Source organism: Octodon degus, unplaced genomic scaffold, assembly GCF_000260255.1.
Source record: "Octodon degus isolate 3935 unplaced genomic scaffold, OctDeg1.0 scaffold00107, whole genome shotgun sequence".
NCBI lineage: Eukaryota > Metazoa > Chordata > Mammalia > Rodentia > Octodontidae > Octodon > Octodon degus.
Window position 1 is genome coordinate 1,112,195 of NW_004524683.1, and position 27,880 is coordinate 1,140,074.

The window sequence follows — 27,880 nt, forward strand, 5'->3', positions numbered from 1 at the left end:
TTTTGGCAGAACAGGGAATTGAACTCAGGCCCTTGCACTTGCCAGGCAAGTGCTTATTCTACTGAGCCATCTCCCTGGCCCCTTCTCCTACACTTTTTTTGTTTGTTTGTTTGTTTTTTAACTGCTATACAGATTTAATGCAATTCCAGTCAATCTCCTATACTTTTTAAAGTATAAATGTTTTGCTTTATAAATTTTGGGTAATTGTGTATTTTAGGCTAGAATTAGTTTAAAGTGGTCAGTATGTCAGATACCTTCCTGGTATAAACCCAGTACTTTAAATTAAGCTATATTTTGCCCAAACACTTTCCAGTATCCTTATTTTGTTACCACTTGTCTCTGATAGGGTTTTTTTGTTTTGTTTTGTTTTGTTTTTTTCAGGTGCATAGCACAGCAGAGAAAAAAGCAGAAGGAGAAAGGGAAAGGGGCTTTATTTTCTTTGAGGACCCAGAGAAAATTTGGGGAAGATGGGAATTCTCTCCATTGGAACAAAGGGAGGAAGAGGCTTTTATAAAAGCCTTTGCCAGGGGTGGAATTTGGAAGGGATGTTTAGATATACCTGAGGGAGCTGATTGGGGTCTTCCCTGAGGCAGTGGGAAGGGTGGAAGGAAACTGTATCCTGGGCTGAACTGAAGAAGAAGCGGGGAGGTGGTCTTGGGAAGATGGCCTTTTGTTTAAGGGCATTAGCCGTATTAGATGACCACCATAATGATTTTAGCAATTCATACTAGAGCCAGAACCTATCAGTCTCCTCTTGTATTAACTTTAATATGTAAGTAAAATTTAAGTAAATGTTTGAGGAGGAGGAGGAGGATGGGCAGTGTGTGCATGCTTCATGATCTACTTCAATTAAGCTCTCTGTTCTCAATTTGCTACTAAATCTTCCTGAAGGGGCTGGGGAAATGGCTCAGTGGAATAAGCGCTTCCCTGGCAAGCGCAAGGGCCTGAGTTCAATCCACGGTTCCGAAAAAAAAAAAAAGAATCTTCCTTAAATCTTTAAAGATTACTGTTGATGAGATTCTTGTAGAGAAAATGAAGCCCATTTCTTACCACTTCATTAGCTACACCTTGACCTAACGTTTTTATGAGTATATTTGTGCTTACTTTTTTTCCTTATTAGGGTTTGCTGAAGATGGCGGTATATAGGCTGAATTAGCAAGAAGTGGTAAGGTTTATCGGGGTTATCAATTACAGAACAGGTTCCTCTAAGTGGATATAAAGCACTGCCAAATCCTTTGGGTTTTAAGCTATTGTTAGTAGTTCTCTGGAGAAAATTTTTGTTGAAAAATATCGATGTTTCACCAGGGAGATGGCTCAGCAGCAAGAGCACCTGCCTGGCAAGCAAGCACAAAGTCTCAAGTTTGATCCCCTGTACTGTAAAAAAAAAAAAAAAATTATGGCTAAGCATAAGTGGGCTATCTAATCCCAGTTGGAGCCTTAGTTTTTGTGTATTCATACGTGCTAAGATTACTTTTGTTTACTGTTCTATATATATTTTTTTTTTAATTTATTTATTTGTGTGTGTGTGTGTGTGGCCAGCTCAGCCCACCAGGGGGCGGGGCTGGCTGGCATGTGGTGCTGGGGGATTGAACCGCGGTCCCTGTGCTTTGCTAAGCTTGTTCTAAGTAGGTGCTTTAGACCACTGAGCCATCTCACCAGCCCCGTTCTATATTTTATCTAGAGTTTTTTACCATTTGGGTAAAATTTCATCTTTTTAGACTCTTTCTAACACTCTTTACGTTATGACAAAATTTATTAATTTGGATTAATTGTATGACTGGGGTGCTAGCATGAAATTTACCAACCCTAATTTTGTTGCATAACTCAGTCAAACTTTTGTTTATGGCTTAATTGTAATTACTGCTATTTTCCATGGAGGGTGTGGTTAAGTTATCATGGGCTACTAGAAGTGCACTTGATATCCACCCCTTTAAATCTAATCATTTGAGGGCATTCTCACTGGTATGAGGAGTCCTGCATGAATAATTTTGCTAACAACTAATATTTTAAAAAAGCCAGGAACAAACCTTTGTGTTTATGGAGTAGGAAACTCATCCTGGCATTTTCAGTGTCTTGCTTTATAATAAGCTACATTAACTTAAGGGGAAAAATCTTAAGTAATGCTCCTAGAATGGAAAGTGTATTTTGTTAAGGATTTCAGGATTTAAGTTTTACATGGGGGGATTGAAAATAGGTAGTACTGACTTAGACGTAAAATATTACAATTGTCACTCTATGAAAAAGTAGAAAAATCTCGGGATAAATCCTGAGGGGATTTCACTGACCTTATCAGACCCAAAAGCTACAACTCTTGCTGCATAGGTCCTGCTTTACCTTGGTCTTGGCCATCCAGCAGAAAAGTATAAAAACGAAATATAAGAAGTAAAGCCATGCTGTTATGCTGAGCTGTGGGGGACTCAGGTCAACAATTTCTGACATTGCCAGTCAAGCGGAAGACCCAATACTTATGGGCTACTGGACTCTTTTTAGAATATTTTGCTGAGTTTACATACCTTTAATATTCAAATAACGGAACTTAACAAATAAAAGGGTATACAGACAATTGTATCTGTGTATTCAAAGTGGTTTGGATAGATACATAGTTATATTGTCTTAATGAATAGAATGATTTGTTCTAATGGTGTTTGTAAATAGGATATCAAGTCCACATCTTGTACAGCAATTAACCACTAGGAAGAATGTATGCAGTGTGTTAATTATTGAAACTGTCCTACTGATTTGATTTGTAACTGTCTCATTGCTATTTGTTTATCAATAAAATTACGGGAAAAAAATAAAAGAAAAGAATTATCAAAATTTAAAAAAAGAAACAATTTCAGTAAGAGGAATAAATTTTGGAAGAATTCAAATGAATAAAAGAAAAATAAAAGAATTACCAAAAAAAAGTAGAAAAAATGTGGGGGGAATATTTAGTTATACTTTTGGGGAATATTATGTTCTTGTTTGAGGATTTGGCAAAAAAAAACAAATACACTATAAGGGTTATAAAATCTGTGTATAAAAATCTATAACTTTTAACAGTGGGTAAGGAGGGTCAATAATAGATACTGATAGGTTCTGGCCCTAGTATGAATTGTTAAAATCATTATGGTGGTCATCTAATATGGCTGTTGCCTTAAAACAAAAGCCCATCTTCCCAAGACCACCTCCCCCTTCTTCTCCAACTTAGCCCAGGACATAATTTACTTCCACCCTTCTAGCCACCTCAGGGAAGATCCTCAATCAGCTTCCTCAGGTATATCTAAACATCCCCTCCTCGGCCAAATAGCTCAGCTGATTAAAGTGCCTGCAAGCAGGCACAGGGGTCCAAGTTAATCCCCTGGGCCTGCTGTGCCAGCCCTGTCCCCCCTCCCCCACCTGGGGCACGAGACTAGACGTGCTGGTGCTTGTGTCTGTAATCCCAGCTCTTGGGAGGCTGTAAACAGGCAGATCACTATGAGTGTAATCTAGTAGTGAGACTCTGAAAACCTTATAGACCCTTCTCTAAAATACAAAACAAACAAACAAAATAAAACCATCCCCTCCAAACTCCACCCGTGGCAAAAGGCCATAACAGCCTCAGTGGCCCTCTGTTCCAGTGGAGAGAGAATTCCTCATCCTTCCCCACATTCTCTTCCAGGTCCTCAAAGAAAATAAAGCCCCTTTCCCTCCTTCCTTCTGCCTGTTCCTCTGCTGTGCAGAGTACCTATCAGAAACCTATTGGTAATTGTGTGTGTGTGTGTGTGTGTGCTCACATACACGTGCAAAGGGTGTGTGGAAAGGAGAAAAAAACCTAGACCTTAACCCCAAAGCCAGCTCAAACCCCTTCAAGACTGGGAACTCCAATGTAAAACTAAGGCATTTTTCCAGATTTTATGGACACTGCATTGTCAGCTTTTACAACATTCCACTGCAGGCTCCCTGGAGCAATGCCTGGAGCTGCCAGTCCCTGGCTTGGCCTGTAATCACCTCAGTCCCAGAAGAGCAGCCTCTGAAGGCAGATCATCCCTGGCAGGTGATACACACTGAGGCTGCCCCTCAGGCAGTCTGCTTTTACTGCACCCCCTCCATGGAATCCAACTGAGATAATGATCACCAGCAGGCCCACAAATACTTGCCCTGTAATCTGTTAAAGGGCCGCAGCATTTCTTTCAGTCAGTGTTCTTCCCCCTTTAGTATCTTTTCTCCTCAAGCTGAAATTCCTTTCCTTCAAACTAAAAGCTCCACCTGCAAATGCTTGCACTTCTCAACTTTGTGGGCCAAAAGATCCATTGTTAATATCAAATATATCCATTTAGAAGTATCAAAAAAGAAAAAAAAAAAAGACTTCTAAAAATATAGATGCCAGGCATGGTGGTGTACACTTCTAATCCCAGCATTTGGGAATCTGAGGCAGGAGGAGCACCATGAGTTCAAGGCCAACATGGCTACACAGTGAGAACCTGTCTAAAAAAACAAAGTAGGGGTAAGGTTTTAGCTCAGTGGTAGTACTTGCCTAGCATATGCAACACCCTGAATCTCAGCAATACAAAACAAAAGGGTGGGGTAGGCCCAGTGGCACACACCTGTAATCCCAGCACTTTGGCAGGAGGACCACCACAAGTTTGAGGCCAGCCTAAAACAGTGGGACTGCATCTCAAAAAATAAAACAAAAAAATACAAATCTTAACATGTTTAAAAAAAAAGAAAAATGAAAGAAGAAGGAAATTTATATACATCTACAATAGAAGATAGATAGATCTAGAAAATATACACTAATGACTGCAAACAATAAAAATACTTATCTAGTGGCCTACAGAGGGGAGATTCGAACTTACCCTGACAATGAAGAGCTCAGCTCCAAGCTGTGCAGTTTGTTCTGTAGATAGCTGGAAGCAAGCATAAGACCAAGTAAATATCCATGAACCAATAAGTGTGAGCTCATGTCATTTGCTGTAACAGACTCCAACGGCAGACTAAAACATATGGTCAACATGAAATTCTTCAATATTTAATCAGCTTGACTCAGGCTAGCTGATACCCTTGCTGATTTTTCCGGCCCACAGAGTGCAGGGTAAATAGTAATTGTTTTTATTTTGATGGAGGTTTTTGACAAAGGGTCTTCCTATGTGGTTCAGGTTATCCTTGAACTCACTATGTAACACAGGCTGGCCTCAAACTTGTGGTAATCTTTCTGCCTCAGCCTCCAGAGTGCTGGGCTGACAGGCATGCACCACCACTCCCAGCCCCAGAAAATAGGAGCTGTAATGGGAAACAACTGCTTGTAAATAATTATGTAACAAAAGTTCCAGTACCTTGGCAGCCAGGATGGAAATGATAGCAACCGCCATTCTTTGCATGTTTTGATCTTCGTGGTTGCAGAGCCACTGCATGACAAGTTTGGCTGCTTCAAACCTAAAAACACACAGAGGGTTTCATGAGTTAATTCTGGAGGCCAAGGCACAGTTTCAAAGCTCTAGCTAGTAATTGATGCTTTAAATTAAGTAGGTAAGAAGAAAAGGGCAAACTCCTCTTAATTAATAGCAAATAACAGTAACAATGGTTTATAGATGATACCTTACTTCTGACATTTTATAGAGAAATATGGTAGTTTGGAAAATATGGTGAAGCCTGATATTTCATCCTCTAAAATTCTCTCTCTCTCTCTCTATTATTTTGTATTTTAGGGAAGGGTCTACAGCATGTCCAGGGTCTCCTACTAGATCAGACTCATACTGATCTGCCTGTTTACAGCCTCCCAAGAGCTGGGATTACAGGCGGGTGCCACCACACCCAGTCTCAATCGCTGGCTCAGCGCACCCCGGGGATGAGGCTGTATGGCAGGCCTGAGGATCCAACCCTGGCCCCTGCACATGTTTGCAGGGGCTTTAATCTGCTGAGCTGCTTGGCTGGCTCTTGTTTTCTTACTCTCTTGCTCTTGCGCTCTCTCTCTCTCTCTCTCTCTCTCTCTCTCTCTCTCTCTCTCTCTCCACACACACACACCCCATCTGCCCCTCTTCCCCCTTCTCCATGGTACTGGAGATTGAACATAAGACCTTAGCTAGTCCCTAGTGGTACAGACAGCAGGGAAAAACAAAAAACAAAAAACCCTACTTCTCATGCAGATTACAGTATTCTAGAGAAGAGAGATAAGAGAAAGGGGAGATATGAAATGTGAAAAGTTTTTTTAGGACAGCTAAGAAAGTCAACACTGGACCTTTCTTTTGGTGAGGGGTAGTAGTGAATCCTAGTGTTTTCTTGGTTCAGAGACTGTGTCACTATGTGGTCCAGGCTAGCCTTGAACTCACAGTGATCTCCTGATACAGCCCTTCATGCCCACTGGGATCACAGGCATGTGGCACCACACCCAGTCTTGGGGCCTAGTTCTGTGCACGTTAGGCTAATGCTCTACCACAGAACTATATCCCCTGTCCTTTTTTAAATTTTATTTTAATATGGGGTCTCGTTAAATTGTCCAGGATGCCCAGGAACTTGCAGTCCTCCTGCTCAGTGGCTGGAATTACAAGTATGTAGCACCACCTGATGGGCTCTGGCTGATGTTTTTAGTGGATCACTCTTTATCAGCTGTGTTCAAAATAAGCTTCAGGAGGGCAAGGACAGAAGCAGATGAGCTGGTCAAAATTACTGAATACAATAATTCACAAGAGCAATCATTTTTAGTCTAGTTCAAGTGGTAGAAAGGGACGTGAAATGTCATTCTGGGTATATTTTGAAGATGGAGCCAAGTTTGCCAAAGCACTGAATGTGGGACAGAAATCAAAACATTACCTTGTCCAAGGATCTGATTTTTAAAATTTTTTTGTACCAGGGATTGAACTCAGGACCTTGTACTTGCCAGGCAGGCACTTATGCCACTGAGCTATTTCCTAGAACTGTCCACAGATTCATGCTAATTCAAGATTCCACTCAAATAGTATTTTCTTTGAGAAACTTTCCTTCACAAGTTTATCACTGCTTCTTTTTTTTTTTTTTAATTTCTTATTTCTTTTTTTTTTTTTTTAATTATTTATTTATTTATTTTGTGTGTGTGTGGCCAGCTCAGCCCACCAGGGGGCGGGGCTGGCTGGCATGTGGTGCTGGGGGATTGAACCGCGGTCCCTGTGCTTTGCTTAGCTTAGCTTGCTCTAAGTAGGTGCTTTAGACCACTAAGCCATCTCACCAGCCTCTATCACTGCTTCTTATGCTTTGTTTTTACCTGTGTCCGAAATCTGTGGTCACAGGAAGACATGCCTGACTCCGTTGGTAAAGGGCCCTTGAGGGAGGGAATTCATCTTTCATGCTAAGTATTCAATACAGTGACTGGCGCATAAACAGGGCTTACTACATGCTGGCTGAATGGTTATACCACCTTTGTATTTCTAAGGGCATTTCTTGTTATTCCGAAGGCGTGCTTTGTTGTTGTTATTCCTAAGGCATGCATACATCTGCACACACGTGTGTATGTGTAACTGCACTAAAAATTGATTCCAGGCCCTTTGCACTTACTGACATCCCCAAATCCCTTAAAAAAAAAATTTTTTTTTTTGAGGGCCTAAGGTACCTCAGCAGACTAAGCACCTGCAAGTGCCGGGACTGGGGTTCGAGTCCTGGCACCACATGCCCTGCTGGCCCTGCCTCCGGGTGTGCTGAGTCAGCCACCGAGACCAAGCATGGTGACACACGCCTGCAATCCCAGAGCTGGGGAGGCTGAAAACAGGAGGATCCCTACGAGTCTGAGCTGCAAAGTGAGACCCTGTACCAAATAATGTACATAAAAATAAATAAAATTTGAGACAAGGTCCTGTTAAATTGTCTAGCTTGGAGTCAAACTTATGATCTTCCTGCTTCAGCCTCCCAGAATGCTAGGATTATAGGCACAAACCACTATGCACACCTCCTAAAGCCATTTCTGATTGGGTCTATTATTGGCATTAACTCTCTCACACTGCCCCCTGTTCACGATTGAATCCAGGGTCCCTGGCATGCTAGATAAGCGCTCTTACTTAACTACATCCCTAGAGTCATAGAAGTCAATGATAGTCATAATAATAAAAATTAACTTTTATCAGCTGAATATGGTAGTACACACATGTAACTCCAGCTACTTGGTAGGCTGAGGAAAGAGGACTAAAATTTTGAGGCCAACCTGGACAAATTTAGCGTCCAGAAATGCTACATCCCTAGCATTTTGTATAGTAGAGTCCCAATGGGCTTCCCCGTCTCCATTGCCTTTCCCTTTGATTTGTGCCTGCATATTAGTAATAAACATGTCAGAGTTTAGGATTAATGCCACTTCTATACTCACTTCTAAGACTCTAGCATGGACTGATACTTTCAAACCTCCTATTTTTCTTACTAGCCCAGGTTTACTGTGAGGTAAATTGCTCATTAATCCCACACAAGTATTCAATAATCCCACACAACGATTCAGTAATACAGCCTGGTAATTAAGGTTCAGATTTTGAAGACAGGCTTTGATTTCTAGTTCTACTTACTATTAATAATAACAGAAAGAAACTATTTTATCTTACCCATCTATGCAGTCAGGTCACAAATAACATCATATGCTTTGGAATCCACTTGGATTCAAATACCAGCTCTACCATTTACTAACTTTAGGTTCCTGGCAAGTTCCTCCATCTCTCTGGACCTCCATATTTTTAATCTCTAGAACAGTAACAAAAGCCTATTCTGGGGTTATCTTGAGGGTTACATGGTGTCACCTGGGCTGAGGTATAGCTCAGTGGCAGAACTCTTGCCTGGTAAAGGCTCTGAATTCAACCCCAGGACCACAAGAAAAAGAAGAAAAAGATAATGACCCCAAACAGAAGTTGGCACATAATAAATTCTTGATAAAGGTTAGGCATTGAACCCAGGGAGTACTAAGCTATATCTCCAGCCTCTTTAATTTTTTTAAATTTTGAGATAGGGTCTTGCTAACTTTGCCCAGGCAGGCCTCAAATTTACAATCTTCCTGCCTCAACCTCCCAAATAGCTGGAATTACATGTGTGTACTACCATACTCAACCAATAAAAGCTAATTTTTACTACTATTACTATTATTGATTTCTTCTGACTCTTCATGCAATTCCAGAACATGCCACTCAATCAGCTCTTCTTTTCAAAACAATACAGTATGAATGTAAAAATCAGAGACTCTGAAGCTGGGCACAGTGGCTCACACCTATAGCCCCAAATACTCAGATGCTGAGTAAGAGGATCCCAGGCTCAAGGCTAGCCTGGGCAATTTACCAAGATCCTGTCTTTAAAAAAAAGAAAAAAAAAAAAAAAAGGAAGAAGAAGCAGAAAGAAAGAAAGAAAGAAAGAAAGAAAGAAAGAAAGAAAGAAAGAAAGAAAGAAAGAAAGAGGCTCTGAAATCAATCTGAACTTAAATCTAGACTCTGCTATTGATTATCTTATTACCTTGAGCAAGTTACTGAGCCTTTTTGTGCCTGTGCCTCTGTTTCCTCACCTGTAAGATGAAGAATGTAAGAATAACAATTTCACTGGATTGTGGTAAAGACTGAATAAGCACATTTCAAACACTTTAGCACGGGGGCTGGCACTAACAGAAAGTGCTTCACACATGCTCGTTACTATCTCAAGTGCCACTGCTAATACGAAGTCTTTAATGATTAGTCAGATGAAACCTTCTTTCCTTCCTTAGAGGCCTGATGCATTCTGTCAATCTCTCTTGCATGAAAAATTCCATCTCATGTTATATTCATTCAGCCATTCATGCACCCATCCACTACGCTCCCACCTATACGTTAGAGACCATAAGATAAAGCAATCACAGCCTCTGACCACAAAAATGCTTGGTTCTAGCACACTGCATGCTGTGTATCTACATGTCCTTCAAAGCCTCATGCAGTCATAGGCAGGCTTTTCAGAGGTAGCCAGATCTAGAGTGTGGGATGCTAGGATCAGGGATGTGATGTTGCAATTGATTCATGGTGTGATTTTAGGATTAAGAGTGCCTCACTTGAGGTCTGAGCACTGCTCTCCCTAAGGATGGGTAGCTGGGATGGGATGTAAGGAGCCAAGAGAGGGTCACTGTTGCCTTTTGCTACTGCTACTGTATTGCTTGCTGCTTTTCTGCCTTCTCCTGGCTATGGACTATGTCTCCTCTGCCACATCACCTTGCTGTGGAGCCAGCTGACTATAGACTGAACTATAGTCTATACACTGTAAGTGGAAATAAATCTTTCATCATTTAACTTGGTGTGTTGGGTATTTTGTCTCAGCAATGAGAAAAGTGACTAAGACAGCACATTCCTTAGATCGGAGGCAGAAAAACTATAGTCCAGGGGCCAGTTGCCTGTTTTGTAAAGCTTCAATGGGACATCTACACTCACTTGTTTACATATCATCTACAGCTGCTTATTAGTTGCAATGAGTTAAGTAGTTGCAACACAGGCCCCATGGCCAATTCTAAAACATTCATAATCTGGCCCTTTGAGAAAATGTCTGCCTACCCCTGGGCTGAATTACAATGTTCTGTAGGAGAACAAGTATGTCTTTCCCACTTTTACTTCATTGCCATGATCAACACAGAGGCTTGATGTATATAAAATAAAATCAAGCTGCATGAGAAATAAATAGTTGTGTTTTTATTCAGATATTTTATTTATTTATTTATTTATTTATTTACAGAACTGGTGATTGAACTCAGGTCCTTGCGCTTGCCAGGGAAGCACTTATTCCACTGAGCCATCTCCCCGGCCCAAGATATTTATTTTAAATACTAAATGGAACAGCTCAATCTTTAGCCACATCAGACAGCAATGTATTGTTACCCAACAAAATCTCATAATGTTGCTGCTTGAGAAATATACTTTTCAGACATCATGAAGAACAAATTTTCTTTTCAAAATTCCATTATTAAATATATTTTATGTATTTGGTACAGGGTCTCACTACATAGCTCAGACTTGTAGTGATCCTCCTATTTTCAGCCTCCCCTTTACTGGGATTACAGGCCTGCGCTACCACACCCAGGCTTCTCAGTGAGCCTGGGGGCAGTGCATGTGCAGCATGTGATGCTAGGGGATTAAACCCTGGTCTCTGTGCTTGCCTAAACAGGCACTTAATCTGCTGAGCTATATTTTAAAAGAGTAAAATGAAGAAATATATCACTTTTTTATTTTGGTTTTTATTTTGAGACAGGGTCTCATATGTAGTGCTGGCCTTATGTAGCTCAGACTAGCCTTGAAGTCACAGTGATCCTCCTGCCTCAGTCTCCCAAGTGCTGAAATGCACCACCACACTTTTTATTTTAGCTTGTTAAGACAAGGTCTTCCTACATATTTCATTACATAGCGCAGGCTGGCCTCAAACATAAAGTGGTCCTCCTGCCTCACTCTCCTGAGGAATGGGATTACAGGCATGTGCCACCACATCCAGCTAACATATCATCTTTTTTTTTTTTTAATTTTATTTATTTGTGTGTGTGTGTGTGTGTGTGTGTGTGGCCAGCTCAGCCCACCAGGGGGCGGGGCTGGCTGGCATGTGGTGCTGGGGGATTGAACCGCGGTCCCTGTGCTTTGCTAAGCTGTTCTAAGTAGGTGCTTTAGACCACTGAGCCATCTCACCAGCCCATATATCATCTTTATAGTTCCCAAACATCCCTTAAACAAAGCCCTGTATACTTAATCAAATAGCTATATGACCTCCTTTAACCTTCACTTAAGTTTCTTTCATAATTCATTATCAAATAATGATAGCAATAAGAGGTATGCTACAAAGAAACACTAAATCTAAAAATATTCTAGCCTCCCCATTATTAGATATAAAGTCATGAACAAGACACTGAATCTCTACATAACTCCATTCTGTTTTTGGTTTTTCAAGAAAGGGTCTCAATATGTAGCCCAGGCCAGCCTTGAACTCATGATCATGAGCCTTCTGTCTCAGCTTCCTGAATATCGGAAGTACTGGAGTATGGCCCAATGCTTGGCAGTTTTTTTCATCTTTTGAATGGGGATAATACAGAGTCTTTACTTTTAAATGATTTTCACTATCCCAAGTAATAACATAATTCTTGAGTCCTACTATCTAGTAATTTAGATTAAGATACATTAAGTACGACCAAAGCAACAATACTCTTACGGAGTATTCACTGTTCTGGTCCTTTTTCAAGGATGGCTGCTATTTCCTACAAGTCACAAACAACGGTTTAGCACTTTTCCATAAGTAAAGCCTTCAAGAAATATGCAAGGGAAAAAATTTATTTAGTCACTTTTTCAAAGAACTGTTTTCTTTCACTCCCTCCCAAATCTAAGATAGAAAAATTTAACACTGACATACAGTATATGTTGCTCGAGCCAAAAGGCCAACAGATAACATATACTCATTATGTTTCTAAGAAATATGAGGTAAAAAAAATAAAGCTTGTACAAAGAAGCTAGATATGCCGCTCTTCAAAAAGCAAAGGGATCTACTATATAGTACAGTTGCCTTGTTTGTTTTTGGTCTTTTTTTGATTTTACTGTATTTTTTTTGGTTGAACTTTTTTAGGAGAGGTTTATTTTTTGTTTTTGGTGCCAAGGACCGAACCCAGGGCTTCCAGCTTGCTAGGCAAGCATTCTACCACTGAGCCAAATCCCCAGCCCCTACTACATAGTACAGTATACAGAATTTAACGCACTTCATGAGAGTAGAACTCAACCTTGCTAAAGTTTCATACCCCATCACCAGTGTCAATCCATGAGCAGGATGAATTCCTCTCCTATCCATTTGTGCCAAGTTTTCAAGGATTTCTGGCAACTGCAGACAAAGGCCAAGAGGTAACCTAGGACTTTCCCCTGTTCTGATGGAAGCAGGGCTGGAACATAGTCGTCTTCTCCCTGGTCTCCTCTCCACCTCAGTCCTGCTGCTGCCCTGGGGCCCCAAGGTCTTCCTATATATTCAGGGCCACATTTTCCTGGGCCATGAAGTTCTTTCTGTATACACAGGTAGTAAGTACTGCTCAGCCTCACTTCCTTCCCATTTCAGGCTCCAGTGCTCTCACTGTATGATTGTTCTTCAGACTCCAATAGCAGAAGAGTTCACCGAGATGGACCAACCATGGCTGTGGCAACTGAGGCCAAGGCAAGGGGCCCAAATGGCATGATGACCCTTTGGGTCGACTGACTCACAGCCCAGGGTCCACACTTCTATTACCAATACATGTTCTCAAACAAAGAGATATGAAAACAGGTCAACCAGGTATCAAGAAAGCCAAAGCACTAAATCTGACAAAATAGATATAGTATCCTTTAAAGCAATCTTGAACTGGGTGTGATGGCACATGCTTGTGATCCCAGCACTCTGGGAGGTTGAGGCAGGAGGACTGTTGCAAGTTCAAGACCAGCCTGGGCTACAATGTGAGCTCAAGGCCAGCTTGAACTGCATCATGAGACCCTGTCTCAAATAGACAAAAATAAACAAATAAATAGCAATTTTACACAAGGACATCTGAGTCTTTGTTTTGTTGTATTTTACTTGTTTATTCTTTTAAAACAGGGTTTCACCATGTACGTCAGGCTGGACTGGAACTTGGAGTGACCTTCTTGCCTCAGTCTCCTATGTGTTGAGATTACAGACATGCACCACTCTGCCCAGTCAATCAAAGATACTTTAACTGGTAAGAAGTGACCTGAGACAGATTTCTAAAGTTTTAAGTTTTAGAGCAACTACTTGCCTGTTGAATGGAACATCTTGAAGGATCCGGTCACTGCAAAGTGAAAGGAGGCAATTCTTCTGTAACTAAAGAAAAGGAAGTGGGAAAATCTGGATAAAATATCACTGGTTTTTGTTTTTGTTTTTTTTTTTTTGTCTGTTTATTTTTTGTTTTTCCTACTCAGAGAATCAAACTGAAGGCTTTAGGTAAGTGTTCTACTACTGAATACATCCACTGCCTAATAACCCAGCATCAAAGAATTTTAGTTAGCCTGCTTTAAAACCTGTTTCAAAAAGACCAAAAAAAAAAAAGCTAGTCAAAGAAGAGAAAAATAAAAATCAATATTCTATTTGCTTCATGGAAGATGAGCGGAGATTATATAGTAGAAGGAATGGCAGAGAGAAAAACAGTACTAGGGCTGGGGATATAGCTCAGGATCTGAGTTCAAGTCCTCGACAAAGTACTAAATCCCAAAGACATTCATGAAGGGTACTTAATTAAGAGCATTTCACAGAAGTTTCATATTCACTCCAGAGAGCCAAGATGACAGAACAGGTTAATGGTTGGTGTTCTACTTACCTCACCTGAAATACAGTTATTTGGCAGATGGATAGGTAAGCAGGTACCTTGACTCCTATGCCGCCTTTCACCTCATTTCTTTCCCCAAATAATTATTTGGTTTTTAAAATTTATTTATTTATATATTTTTTGTATTTTAGGGAAGGGTCTACAGGGTGTTCCGGGGCTCACTACTAGATTGGACTCATAGTGATCTGCCTGTTTACAGCCTCCCAGGAGCTGGGATTACAGGTGTGCACCACCACACCTAATCTCAATTGGCATCTCAGCGTGTCCCAGGGGCAGGGCTGGCACAGCAGGCCCTGAGATTGAACCTCTGGCCCCTGAGCCTACTTGTTGGTGCTTTAATCCGCTATTTGGCCAGCCCCAAATAATTATTTGTACCAGATCCATAGAAATAAAATAGCAAATGATGCTATCCTAACTAGTCTCTGTGGAAAGCCCATTCCTCCTCCTTTATATGGAACTAATTTTCCTTTACAATCCACCTCAAGGCAGATACTGCATCTCTAAGGAAGATTTCTTAGTTCTCAGCTGTTCTCAATGCTTTCCTGTGCTCCCACCATTAAAGCTGAATAGCTTCTATCCAAAATGCCTGTTCAAAAATAGTTCAGATGTCAGCATTTTTCAGATTTTGGAACATGTGCACAGACTTTTTCAATTTAGCATCTCTAATCTGAAAAGCTCAAAATCCAAAAGCGTTTGAGAATCAGGTGTCAAAGCTTTTCCTTTTCAAAGTACTTCTGATTTTGGATTTTTGCACTAAAAATGCTCAAGCTGTTCTTTTGGGGGTAGGGACAGCATTGGGGATCAAACCCACAGCCTTCACACATGCTTTTCCACTGAGCTACACCCTTTATATCCTTATCCCTCAAACTTCAATGTGTATACAATGTTTTTTTCAGTACTGGAGATTGTTACAGCCAGTGCCTTCATACTGAACTACATCCATAGTTTCGGGGGGGGGGCGGATTTTTTGGTTTCTTGTTTGCTTGCTTTGAGACAGGGGCTTGCTAAATTGTCCAGGTTGTGCTCAAATTTTCAATCCCGCCTCAGTCTCTCAGGATGCACGGATGACAGGCATGCACTACCACAATCAGCTCAGCTTTAGACTATTAACCTTAACTGTATGGAAGTAAGAAACTGGTAAAAATAAAACCTAGAAAGACATCTGTTTTTGAGAGGGGTCTTGCTATGTAGTACAGGCTGGCCTTAAGAGGATCCAAACATCCTCTTGCCTCAGTCTCCCAAGTGCTGGCACTACAGACATGTGCTGCCACAGCCCCGTTCCTGAGGGTACTTGCATAAGTATTCACGTGTGCTTACCTGCTGGTGATTGGGAAAATGTTCCATAGCTTTGAGCAGCAAATGGGTCACATCAGCCAGCAGTCGGACAGGCATCCCTGCAGCAAGATCCTGCTTCGTTAGGTTAAATACACAGGCGCTTGCAGCCAGTTGCACTGGTAAATTCATAGGGTGGTTTCTCATTCCAGTAACCACAAGCTGGAAAAAAGAAATTATCCCATAAATACCACACATTTTTTTTGATACCAGAAATCAAAATCAAGACCTTGCACTTGCCAGGCAGGTGCTGTGCCACTGAGCCACATCCCCTGGACCACAGCCCATCTTCATAGAATTGATTTTTTTTTTTTTTTTAAAGACAGGGTCTCATTATGCAGTCCAGGATGGACTTGAACTTTCAGCAGTCATTTTGCCTCAGCCTCCTGAATGCTGAGACTACAGGAGTGCACCACCATGTCCAGTTCTAATCTATTATAATTTTTTAAATGTCTCAAGTAATTCTTCCATCCTCATGTAGAAGGAGTCTAACACATTAGCAGTTACAAATAAACAAAATGAATGAATGAATCTTTTCTGCACATGGTCATTTTTGTATTCCTAAGACCTGGTAGAGTGCCTTTACGTGGAATGTGGTGAATCATAAATGTTCACTGACTTGAACAGGGTAAACCAGTGGCAAATTTCACTTTCAATTCCCAATCTTCCTTTCCTTGAGAACACGGCTGAAGTTAGAGTGCTATAAAATTCATTCCCCTTATGGCCTCCCCTTTGTTTCTTTCTTATTCACCCCAAATCCTTACTATTTTTCATTATCTACTAAGGAACTTACTTTTAATAACACTAAGAAAGTGAAATGAACGAAGAATCACTTCCAATCCTCACTACCAGCCCCTTAGCAGCACCCAGATGGCCATTCAATGCCCCTTTGGGACTCCCGATAAATGAGCTTTCCTGGGCTCCTCTCTGGAGCTTCCCTCCTCATACAGGGCTGGGACTGAACACAGAACCCCTTGGGGATGCTAGGCAAGTGCTGCTCTGCCACAGAGCTACATCTGCAGGCCTGAGCCCTCCTTGTATATGCTCATTCTCTTCTTGACTATTCCAGGGCATCCACTGATCTCTCCTTGAACTCCTACAAGTTTTTTATCCTGTACTGGGTCATTCATATCAGCATACAAAATAAACAGTTTTTCTTCAAGCTTAAAAAGAAAAAACACAACAACGTCTCTCTCTCTTTTTTTTTTTTTTTTTTTTTTTTTGCGGAACCGGGGATTGAATTCAGGCCCTTGTACTTGCCAGGGAAGTGCTTATTCCACTGAGCCATCTCCCCAGCCCCAACAAATTCTCTTTTAATCTTAACCACTTTCTCAGTTACCTGTTTTCTTTCCAAATCATTCTCTGAATGAAGATACTGCAAATGAGGGCTATAGATCCAGTCCTTTATCATTTCAGTTCACAGAAACCAACCTTACCCTACCATCCCAAAACAATGCACTTACCAATACTCTCTGGTACACAGAGAGGGAGAATAGGTATTTACTGGCTCCACCCAAGCAGCCCATTCTCAAAATGTAAGATACTTAAGAAATCAAGTCAGTTCTGGCTCTGCTGCTGACTTATTGTTACCTAACTACAGATACTCAGCTTCACAATCTGTACAACAGAAGATGAAATCTCTCTTCAGACTGTTGTGCCTGCTAAATAAAGTATTAAATATAATATAGTCCCATACTCACTTGTCCCAAAATGCAGCATGCAAAAGAGCTTATCTACTATCTTAGGAGCTTATTCAAATGCAGATTCCTGTCCCCCAAGTGGGGCTCACAATTTTTTTGGGGGGAGTGCCAGCACAGCTGCACACTTACCTACATTCCATCCCTAGACTTATTTTATTTATCTATTTATATATTGATAGGGTCTAAGTGGTCCAGGTTACACTCAAACTTGTGATACTCCCATATTATGGTTTATATCTGAAATGTCCCCCAAAACCTCACATGCCCGTAGGTGGGCTTCTGGGAGGTGACTGGATGAGTCTATTAGTGAGTTTGCAGCTGGGCATGACAGTGGGAGGGAGAGCCTGGTGGGAAGTGGTGGATCACGGTAGGTGTGGGTCTCTTTCTCCTATATCTATCTCGCTTTCCTTCTTGCATGCTCCACCATGAACTGTTTCTCCTGCAATGCCCCTCTGACATGCTATCCTGACTTGAAGCTACCCAACTATGGACTGAAACTTCTACAAATTGTGTGCCAAGATAAACTGCACCTCCTTTAGCTTGTAGGTGTTGGGTATTGTATCCCACAACAGAAAGTAACTAAGACATACTGCCTCAGCTTCTCTCTCTTTTTTTTTTCTTTTGGTGGAACTGGGGATTGAACTCAGGCCCTTATGCTTGCCAGGACTGAGCTATCTCCCTGGCCCCTGCTTTAGCTTCTTGAGTAGCTGGGATCAAAGTGGCATATATGCTTGCATTTATTTATTTGTTTATTTGTCTGTTTATTTATTTAGAGACAGGATCTCGATATTCAGTTCAGGCTGGTCTTGAGCTCACACTGTAGCCCAGGCTGGTCTCAAACTCAGTGATCCTCCTACCTCAGCCTCCCAAGTGCTGGGATGACAGGCATAAGCCACCATGCCTATCCTAAATATGCTTTTTTTCCCCATAAATTTATTGAGAAACAAATAGCAATGAGACAGTTTCAAACCAAATTGGTAGGACAGTTTCAATAATTAACACATTGCATACATTCTTCCTAGTGGTTAATTGCTGTACAAGATGCAGACTTGATATCCTATTTACAAACACCATTAGAACAAATCCCTCTTTTCATTAAGAGAATGTAACTATGTATCTATGGTAACCACTTTGAATACACAGATACAATATGGACATTCATCTGTATCCCCTTTTTTTGTTAAGTTCCATCATTTAAATATTATAGGTTGGGCTGGTGAGATGGCTCAGTGGTCTAAAGCACCTACTTAGAACAAGCTTAGCAAAGCACAGGGACCACGGTTCAATCCCCCAGCACCACATGCCAGCCAGCCCCGCCCCCTGGTGGGCTGAGCTGGTCACACACACACACACACACACAAACACACAAATAAATAAATAAATAAAATTTAAAATAAATAAATATTATAGGTGTGTAAACTCAGCAAAATATTCTAAAAGAGTTCAGTAGTCCATAATACTAAATATGCTTTTAAAATAAGCAATATTCTAGGGGTTAATAGACCACATGTTGATAAATATTGCCCTAAGCAATCAACAATGTTTGTTTTTTTTTCAGAACCAGGGATTGAACTCAGGCCCTTGTGCTTGCCAGGGAAGCAGTTATTCTACTGAGCCATCTCCCGGACCCCACAATCAACAAAATTAAGAATACCTTTTCTTGTCCTTCAAAAAATGGTTTTGGCTAAATGGAAAATAACACTGATCATTTACAAATGTATAGAAAGTTCATACGTGGCATGGAAAAGTACATTATATAATTCTAATACTCTATTTCTACAAAGAGTCCTAAGTGTAAAGCAATACAGGATTAACATATACTACAATGTATGGATTCCAATTAAACTTGCATTTTCTACTATAGCTGGTGATAAAATACCTCGATGATCACTTATTTTAGGTAATTAAGTACTAGGAAGCATTAATATTGTTTAATGAAATTAGTTTAATATCTCAGGCCAGTGATATAGCTCAGTAGCACAGTGCTTACCTGGCAAGCACAAGGTCCTGAGTTCAATTCCCAGTACCAAAAAAAGAATCTCAAAAACTATGTAACAGTCCTCTGTCATTTAAGCTAATAACTGACATCACAGATTGTCACTTAACTTTATAAACGAAAATCAAAGACTAAATGCAAACCTTTTTTTTTTTTTTTCCATCTGAAATCAAACTCATGAGCTCACACTTGCCGGACAGGACAGGCACTGTGCCGCTAAGCTATATTCCCATCTAGCAAATTTTCTTACGTCATTATCATCTACCAGGAGACCAGTTCAAAGTTTTAATGACTAGTTTCTTATTCTTACCTTTAAAATTTCTGGCTTTGTTTTCTCCATCACATGAGTCAGGCTGAAAAGGTGAAACAGAGCTTCTCGGACAAAAAAGGCCCGCTCACTGTACCGCTTCAGGGCTTCTGCAATCTGCGTCTCATTGGCTTCTCCAGATACCTTTGAACACAGCCAAAATATTAACTTCCAGAATTCTTTTTTTTGCTCCAAATGCCTTCCGGGCATGTTTGGCTGGCTTGAGTTGTGGGGATCGAACCACAGCAACCTGAGCCTGACTGCTTTGTTGAAGCAGCCACTTAAAAGAACTGAGCTGGGGCTGGTGAGATGGCTCAGTGGTCTAAAGCACCTACTTAGAACAAGCTAAGCTAAGCAAAACACAGGGACCGCGGTTCAATCCCCCAGCACCACATGCCAGCCAGCCCCGCCCCCTGGTGGGCTGAGCTGGCCACACACACAAAATGAATGAATAAATAAATAAATAATTCTTTAAAAAACAAAACAAAAAAAAAAAAAAAAAACTGAGCTAAGGGGCAGGCCCCCCAGAATTCTTTTCAACCCTCTAACTTTGTCTAAACATCATCTACAAAGATGGCACCCAGGATAGTTATGGAAGACTTGTAATAAATAGGAAATATTACTTTTAACCCAATCAGAATGGGTGCACTAGGGCAGTTAGATAGGCTCAGAATCTAGCATATAAGCCTAGAGGTAAAACTTTCTATACTGAACCTAAAACAAATCTCAACACATTTAATACTATTTCTAAGACTTTACCATGCCATTAAGCTTTGTCTGCCCCCTATCCCCCATCTTTTTTGAACAGAGGCTTACTAAATAAATTGTCTAGGTGGGCCTTGAACCTGCAATCCTCCCTGTCTCATCCCATGAAACAGTTGGATCACAGACACAAGCCACAACATCCCGTTTCCCATCTGCCTTTTTCTTCCTTTATTTAGCAGTACTGGGGACTGAACACAAGGCCTTGGCACTGAGCCACATTCCTAGCCATTTCAGCTTTTTATTTTGAGATACGGTCTTCCTATCTGCCTTTTAAGGCAATCCTTTTCCCGTAGTTCACAATGTTATAGCTATAGTGGCCTTTCCCCACCTACTTTTCAATAAGCTAAGCTCATTCCCAGCAAAAGGCAATTATATATAATGTTTACTCTCATTGAAACCTTCCATTCTCTACTTATTTAACTAATTCTAACTTACCCTAACTCAAGTTAAACTCTTATTATCAAAGCCTTCCCTGAGCCACTGTGCTAAGGCTGGTCTCTCCAGTGGACTAACCCATTCACGCATTTATCTTACAGCTAAAATTATGCTTAGTTCAGAGTAAGCACTAAGTATTCATCAAATTATTAATTTTTCCAGATTTATCCAACTCCCTAAGAGGTTCTGTTCAAAATTAAGTCTAATGAGTTTTCCATTAGACATATGAATATAGTTATCCTTAAAATGTAGCTCAGACACCATCAGACAACCAAATGGCAATAATAGGAAGTGGCTCTTTAATCCAATTAGTAAGTGAAAATGAAATAATGAAAATGTCACTATAATCCCCAATAACTTAATAGATCTAGGTACTGAGCACCAATAACTGCTAATACCACAGGGGGAAAAAAACTTCCAAATTATGTACACCTCTAACAAAAGAGCACAACACTTAATGACCCTGCTAATAAAATAAAATAAGGACCCTGCCATAGGTATTAAACACCTCATTAAACCTCCAAATCCAGTTAGCAATTTGCAGGAAACACAGAGAAATATGTGTCACAAACATACACAAGCAATAAGGTCCAATCTGAGGAAAATGCTACATGTCCAAAGGATTTGATTCTTCAACAGACATGTTTTAAGGAAAAGAAAGGGATGAGGGAGGAACTGAAAGACATATTGAAAATTTTAAAACAGACAATATTAACCAAAGTGTCTTACGATAAACATATGGGTCATGAAACTTTACAGAAGTGCAAGGACATGATTGTTACTAACGTTAGGCCAAGGTCACTTTGTGAAGGAAGGAGTGATGCCTAGAACAGGGCACAGGCCTGAGGGACAGACAAAGGCCCAAACGATGGTTTTAAGCATGTTTGCCTTAGTACTATTTATGACCTTTGAATCTTGGTAAAAAGGGTAACAATATGCATCAAAAAGTATCATTCAGAGATCTACTCTCCATGAGGAGTGAGAGTTAGTCTTTTCTAGTAATACCATTATATGGAGAAACACAAAAATGATCAAATACTTAAATTCAGTTACCCAGGTTTTGTGTGAATATAAAATATTCATATGGGAAACTAAAGCTCTGAGGAAATGAGAGGATGTATCATGGCTGACACTGCAAGGATATTCCACAAAAGTCTAGCTCCAAAATGAACTAGACCACAGTACTATTGTTTAACAAATGACACGAGACACATACAGGAATAATTTTTAAAGATTGTAGAAATAAAAATGTAAGTATCTTTACACAATGCTGCTTCTCTTTTCTCTCTCTCTCTCTCTCTCTCTCTCTCTCTCTCTCTCTCTCTCTCTTTTTCAGTTAGGGTCTCACTTCATATTGTCTTTCCCTCAACTCTATGTAGTTCAGGCTGTTCTCAAACTCATGGCAATCTTCCTGCCTCAGGCTCCTAACTACCAGGATTATAGGCATTGACCACCCTCCCTAGCTCTAACTAAATGCTCTTGAAGTTTACTTTTTATTTTTTTAAATGTATTTAGTACAGGGTCTACAGGGTCTCACTACACAGATTGGACTCAGAATGATCCTCCTGTTTTCAGCCTCCCAAGTGCTGGGATTATAGGTATGCGGCACTATGCCCCATCTCAGTCACTGTCTCAGTGCACCCAGGGCATTTTTTTGTTTTTGTTTTTGCTTTTTTGGGTGCAGGGTCTCACTATGCTGCTCGGGCTCGTAGTGATCCTCCTGTTTTCTGCATCCCTCATGCTGGGATTACAGGCATGCGCCACCACATCTGGACTCCATCGCTGGCTCAGCGCGCCCAGGGGCAGGGCCAGCACAGCATGCAGTGCCAGGGATCAAACCCTGGCCCCTGCGCTTACCTAAGCAAGCACTTAGTTTGCTGAGCTGTACTTCCAGCCCTCTTTTTTTTTTTTTCATTTAAGTTTCTATTTATGTATAATATACATAAATACAAATTGATTCTGATTACATGTTCACATATATAAGCAATTACTGAGTAATAATGTTTTCAATTTGTTCAGTTCTCTGAATCACCTTGAACTTCTTTACAGATTTGGAAAGATACTGAAATGTGAATAAAGAAATCTATAACATATGACTGATCTGTAAATTCTTTCTTCATTTTTATTTTGGACAGTTTTTATTGTTATATTCATTTATGTTTGTAAATAATTTATTTTCAATTTGCAATCTATTAAAAAATTAAAAAAGAAAAAATCTATAACAGAGAAAAAATCAATGTCATCTCAGACTTCAATTTACTAGTATTCCAATAACTTTATAAATCCTTTATATGCAATACAGCTTCAAGTTACCTTTAAATATAAAATTTAATAATTTTTTGTTACTGAAATGTTGCATACTCTATTGTCATTAGCTAGATTTTTTTCCCCTATGTATTTTTAAATTTTTCCCCTATGTATTTTTTATTTATTTTTTCCCCCTATGTATTTTTTATTTTTTAGTACAGGGTCTACAGAGTCTCAGTACACAGATCAGACTCATAGTGATCCTCCTGTTTTTCAGCCTCCCAAGCGCTGGGATTATAGGCAAGTGCCACCACCCCCAGTCTCAATCGCTGTCTCAGTGCAGGGCTGGTACAGCATGCCAAGGGTCAAATCCCAGGCCCTGCATCTGCCCACCAGGCACTTTAATCTGCTGAGCTATCTGGCCAGCCCACTAGATATTTTATTTAGTGACGAAGACATATCTAGTGCTAAATCTTCAAATCAAGCAATCTAGCACCTCCAACTATAAGTATCTTCAATCAATAGCACTTGATTTTAAAAAGTCTCTGTATGTTCTCATTTTTGTATTTTAAAGACAAAACAAACAAGATACAAAGCAAACACATAACATAGAGCTATTGTGAAATAGGAAGGAAATGTTCAAATGGGAAGAGGAACTAGAGAAACAAGATGAGGAAGAAAGGAAAAGAAAAAAAACTAAAAAAAAGAAGCAAAGCTTGTGCAAATAAGGAGGTGAAGAAGGCAAGGGAATGGAAAAAGAAAAAATTCAAGCTCTGTCACATATAGGTGTACTAATTCCCTATGATGAATGTGATTTTTTTTTTTCTTTTTGTATTTGATGCAGGGCCTCACTATATAGCTTGGACTCAGTGATCCTCCTGTTTTCAGCTTTCCCAGCACTAGGATTACAAGCATGCACTACCACGCGTGGACTTGGTGGTTTGCTCAGCGCACCCTGGGGGGATAGAGCCCAGCTCAGCATGTGCTATGCTGGGAATCAAACTCCAGTCCCTGTGCTTGCCTAAGCAGGCACTTAGTCCACTGAGCTATCTTGCAGACCTTTTTTTTTTTTTGAACTGGGGATTGAACTCAGGCACTTGAGCTTGCCAGGGAAACGTTTATTCTACTGAGCTATCTCCCCAGCCCCTAAAAAAAGTTATTTTCAACAATGATTCTTCACCTTGGTTCATTATTACACTTACCTAGGGAATTTCTAAAATTACTCATGACAGGGATGCAATGGCACACACCTATTATCCCAGCATTTGAGAAGCTGAGGCAGGAGGAGCACAAGTTCAAGGCCAGCCTTGGCTACACAGTGATTTCACAAGTAGCCTGAACTACATAGTGAGACTCTGACTCAAACAAATAAGTAAATTTAAAAAAATAAAAATAAAAATACCTATGCCAGGGTTCAAGCTCCTTACCTACCACACAGGCTTTTGCACATATTATTCTCTGTACATAAAAGCCTTGTCAAACTACCCACCCTTAGGATCTTCACTCATTCATCTATCCTAAAGAGAAGCCTTAATTAAGTCAGATTTCTCTGCTAAACATTTCCACATTTAGTACTTTCTAGATTTTTAGACTGTAAGTTTAGATTATAGGTAAGTAACTGTAAATAAGCACCAATCTGTAACAAATCTATACCCTCGGTACTCCTGTGGTGATCATATCACCACCATGCCCATTAGACTAGTCTTCTTAGAAGGTAAATCCTGTTTTTTTTCATCTTTGAATCCAAAAGTGTATGAAGTCCAACTGACGTCCATGTAAACTAAATTTAAGCCATTAAGCACAAAGCCTTAAGAAAATTTTTACCATTTCTGCTATGAAGATTCCCTCTGAGAACTTGATCTCTCATTAGATACTCAATTCAACAAGGAATGTCCTTAGTTTCATACAAGTGATTTATTAGAAGTGATATGTTTAAGTGGGTTAAAATATCTAAATGGTACCATAAGACACTGTTCATCCCAGATCTACTCGTTGTACTTTATAATTATTAAACTTCCAAAGCATTCACAAGGTAGAAATAGTATCTGTTTCATAAATAAGGAACAGAAACTCACAATTAAATTATATCAGAGCTTGCTTGGAGTGAGGAAAACCTGGCTTTTACCTAGGACTCTGACTCTGAAAGCAAGCCTTTCCCCATACCAATGGTGGTGAACTTACGGCACACGTTACAGCAGGCTATTTATATCCCTGAAAGCTCTAAAAGGTTGACTGTCACTGCCTTATACAATTCCCTGCCTTGTGAACACATCCCAAATACTAAACATTCATCCTAATAGACTCTAGGTCTTAAGACTTTGGTCAACCTGACAAAATAATACAGTGTTTTGCTTTTTTTTCTTTTGTTTTGTTCTTGTTTTTGAGACAGGGTCTCACTATATAGCTTGATAGCCTTGAAATTGTAGCAAACCTCCTGCCTCAGCTTCCCAAGTGCTAGGATTACAGGTATGGGCCACCACACTTATGACCAAAATAACACTTTTTTTAAATGTATTTTTTAGTTCAAGGTCTACAGGGTCTATACAGATTGGACTTGTAGTGATCCTCCTGCTTTCAGCCTCCCAAGTGCTGGGATTACAGGCATGTGCCACCTTGCCAGGTCTCAGTTGCCATCTCGGTGTGCTCTGGGGGTGGGACCGGCACAGCACACCAGGGACTGAATCCCGGTCCCTGCACCTGCCAAAGCAGGCACTTTAGTCTGCTAAGCTATCTGGCCGGCCCCAAAATAACACATTTTAAAGTCTAACCTTCAAGTGTCCTTCGCCTGTGAGGAATTCAGAGTAACCAGCATCAGTGGCCAGCAAACCTACAAACTGCATGCTGGGTCGTTGTTGTATAAAGGCTTCAACAGCTTTATCTGTCACATGCTTTCTCCCAGAAACATCCAGAGAGACAAGGTTGGGTAAGATGTCCTTTTGTTCTAGTAAGCGAAGAGCTATGTCTGATGTAAACTGTTTATCATCTGAGATATCAAGATGATTCAGATGTCTGAGTTCCCGAACAACGTCCAGGATCTGGGTAGTTGTCATTTTTAAACACTTCAAGTGGTGCATGGTTAGCGACTTGAGTCGGTCTCTGCAGGCTAGCAGAGCAGTGATGTCCGTGATCGAGGTGTTGGAGATATCGAGGCTCTCCAACCTCGGCAGTGAGGCAACTTCAGCCAGGTCTTCATTGTAGAAGAGAACGTTGGTGATGCTGAGAGCTCGAAGGCCGGAAAGCCGGCTGAAGCACCGCTCATAGGGATCCTCCAGGGACAGAGTCAGGGAGTTCAGCACCAAGCACTGGAGGTTCTGCTGGATCCACTTGTTGCTGCCAAGCCCGCTGATAATGTCTGTGATGGTGATGTCAGCATTCACGCCTGTGGCATCGAGTTCCACTAACTTGTGGTGGCAGAAGGCTTTCCGGAAAGCAACAGCAGAGATCTTCGCTTTGCGAATGCAAGCTCGCTTTAAGCGCATCTGGTTGCCTCTAAAAATACCCACAGTTCCATCATTCAGTAGACCTGGGAAGACACAAGCAGGACTTTTACTTCAAGAAATAATTAAAAATCACACAGCCAGCTCTACTTCAAAGACTTCCTAAGGTTTTCCCTGCTCTGGTCGGAGTTCCCATCATTGGTTCCTCTGGTACTCTTACTGAAATCCTACTTGTTTTGCTCCAATGTTTGTACTACTAAAACAGGTAAAAATCATGAAAATTAAAGTAGTTTATTTTATTTAAAAAAAAAAACTAAAAGATAACTCAAATATCCACCATATTCTGTATTTCCAATGTGTTCCCATGCAACTGTATCTCAACTGATAGCTGTAATTCAGTAAAATGAGGATATTACTATTACCACAATTTATAAGCAAATAAGCTGAGGCTTGCAAAGTGGCTCTTCAAGATCACCGAGCTAACAAGAGGCAGAATCAGGACTGTAGTAGCCCATACTGAACTCCACTAGCATTTGGCTTTCCTTATCTTACCAGACACACAGACAGCTCTACGTGCCAGTTCTCCTTGGAGTTTGACAGAGATGTGTGCCCGTTCTCACCATGGGCTGTGGGGGAAGCACCTGGGAGTCAAGGCATCATTTTCCATGCTACCTTTTTTTTTTTTTTTTTTTTGTATTTGATGGAAGGGTCTACAGGGTGTTCAGGGTCTCACTACTAGATCAGACTTGTAGAGAGATCCACCTGTTTAGCCTCCCAAGAGCTAGGTCCATGCTATCTTCTCCTGCTATGGTATATGGGGAATCTTCAAGCTCTAGAGAGGATAACTTTATGAAAGTGGAAACTCTATTAGTCTAGATGACTGTGAATCAGAACTGGCAATAGATTTACAGAGTTTTGTATCCTGAGTAAGATTTAAACTTTGTGTTAAGGTACTTTCTACCTTTCTATATTTGCTACCAATGCATTTCTAGCCTGTACTTTAAGTTCACTACAACACATTGCTATGTAAACAAATACATATTATATTCAGCATATACATTGTGCTTATAACTCATTATTAAACCATTAGCCAGATCTAAAACCTATTAAAGGGACCTAGGAGATACAGCCCTCTTTCAAATGAATATAAGTACAGTAGACACAGTAAACTCTAAGAAGTTCCTAAGAGATGTACCTTGGGGCCAGGGAAATAGCTCAGCAGGAATAAGTGCCTGCCTGGCAAGCACAGGTCCTGAGTTCAATTCTCAGTACCACAAAGGAGAGCGAGAGGGAGAGGGAAAGGGAGAGAGGGAAAGAGAGAGAGAGAGAGGGAGAGGGAGAGGGAGGAGAGAAGGAGAGGGAGAGAGAGGGAGAGGGAGAGCAAGAGAGGAAAAGAGAGAGGGGGAGAGGGAGAGGGAGAAAGGGAGAGAG

General features: G+C 40.6%; 1 protein-coding gene and 1 pseudogene across 2 annotated transcripts in view; one reads left to right on the forward strand and one right to left on the reverse strand.

Annotated features, from left to right (window-relative positions):
• Zyg11b (zyg-11 family member B, cell cycle regulator) overlaps positions 1-27,880 on the reverse strand; it is a 102,204-nt gene that overhangs the window by 25,827 nt on the left and 48,497 nt on the right. For both annotated transcript variants that reach the window (XM_004639109.2, XM_023724233.1), the window contains exons 3-8: positions 25,781-26,535; positions 19,569-19,709; positions 15,548-15,724; positions 13,664-13,728; positions 5,295-5,394; positions 4,818-4,868 (exon numbers count right to left, since the gene is read on the reverse strand). In XM_004639109.2, the coding sequence (XP_004639166.1) occupies positions 4,818-4,868; positions 5,295-5,394; positions 13,664-13,728; positions 15,548-15,724; positions 19,569-19,709; positions 25,781-26,535 (1,289 nt within the window). The remainder of the gene's footprint in view (positions 1-4,817; positions 4,869-5,294; positions 5,395-13,663; positions 13,729-15,547; positions 15,725-19,568; positions 19,710-25,780; positions 26,536-27,880) is intronic.
• The window catches only part of LOC105743212, a 3,180-nt pseudogene continuing 1,993 nt past the window's right edge, over positions 26,694-27,880 (forward strand).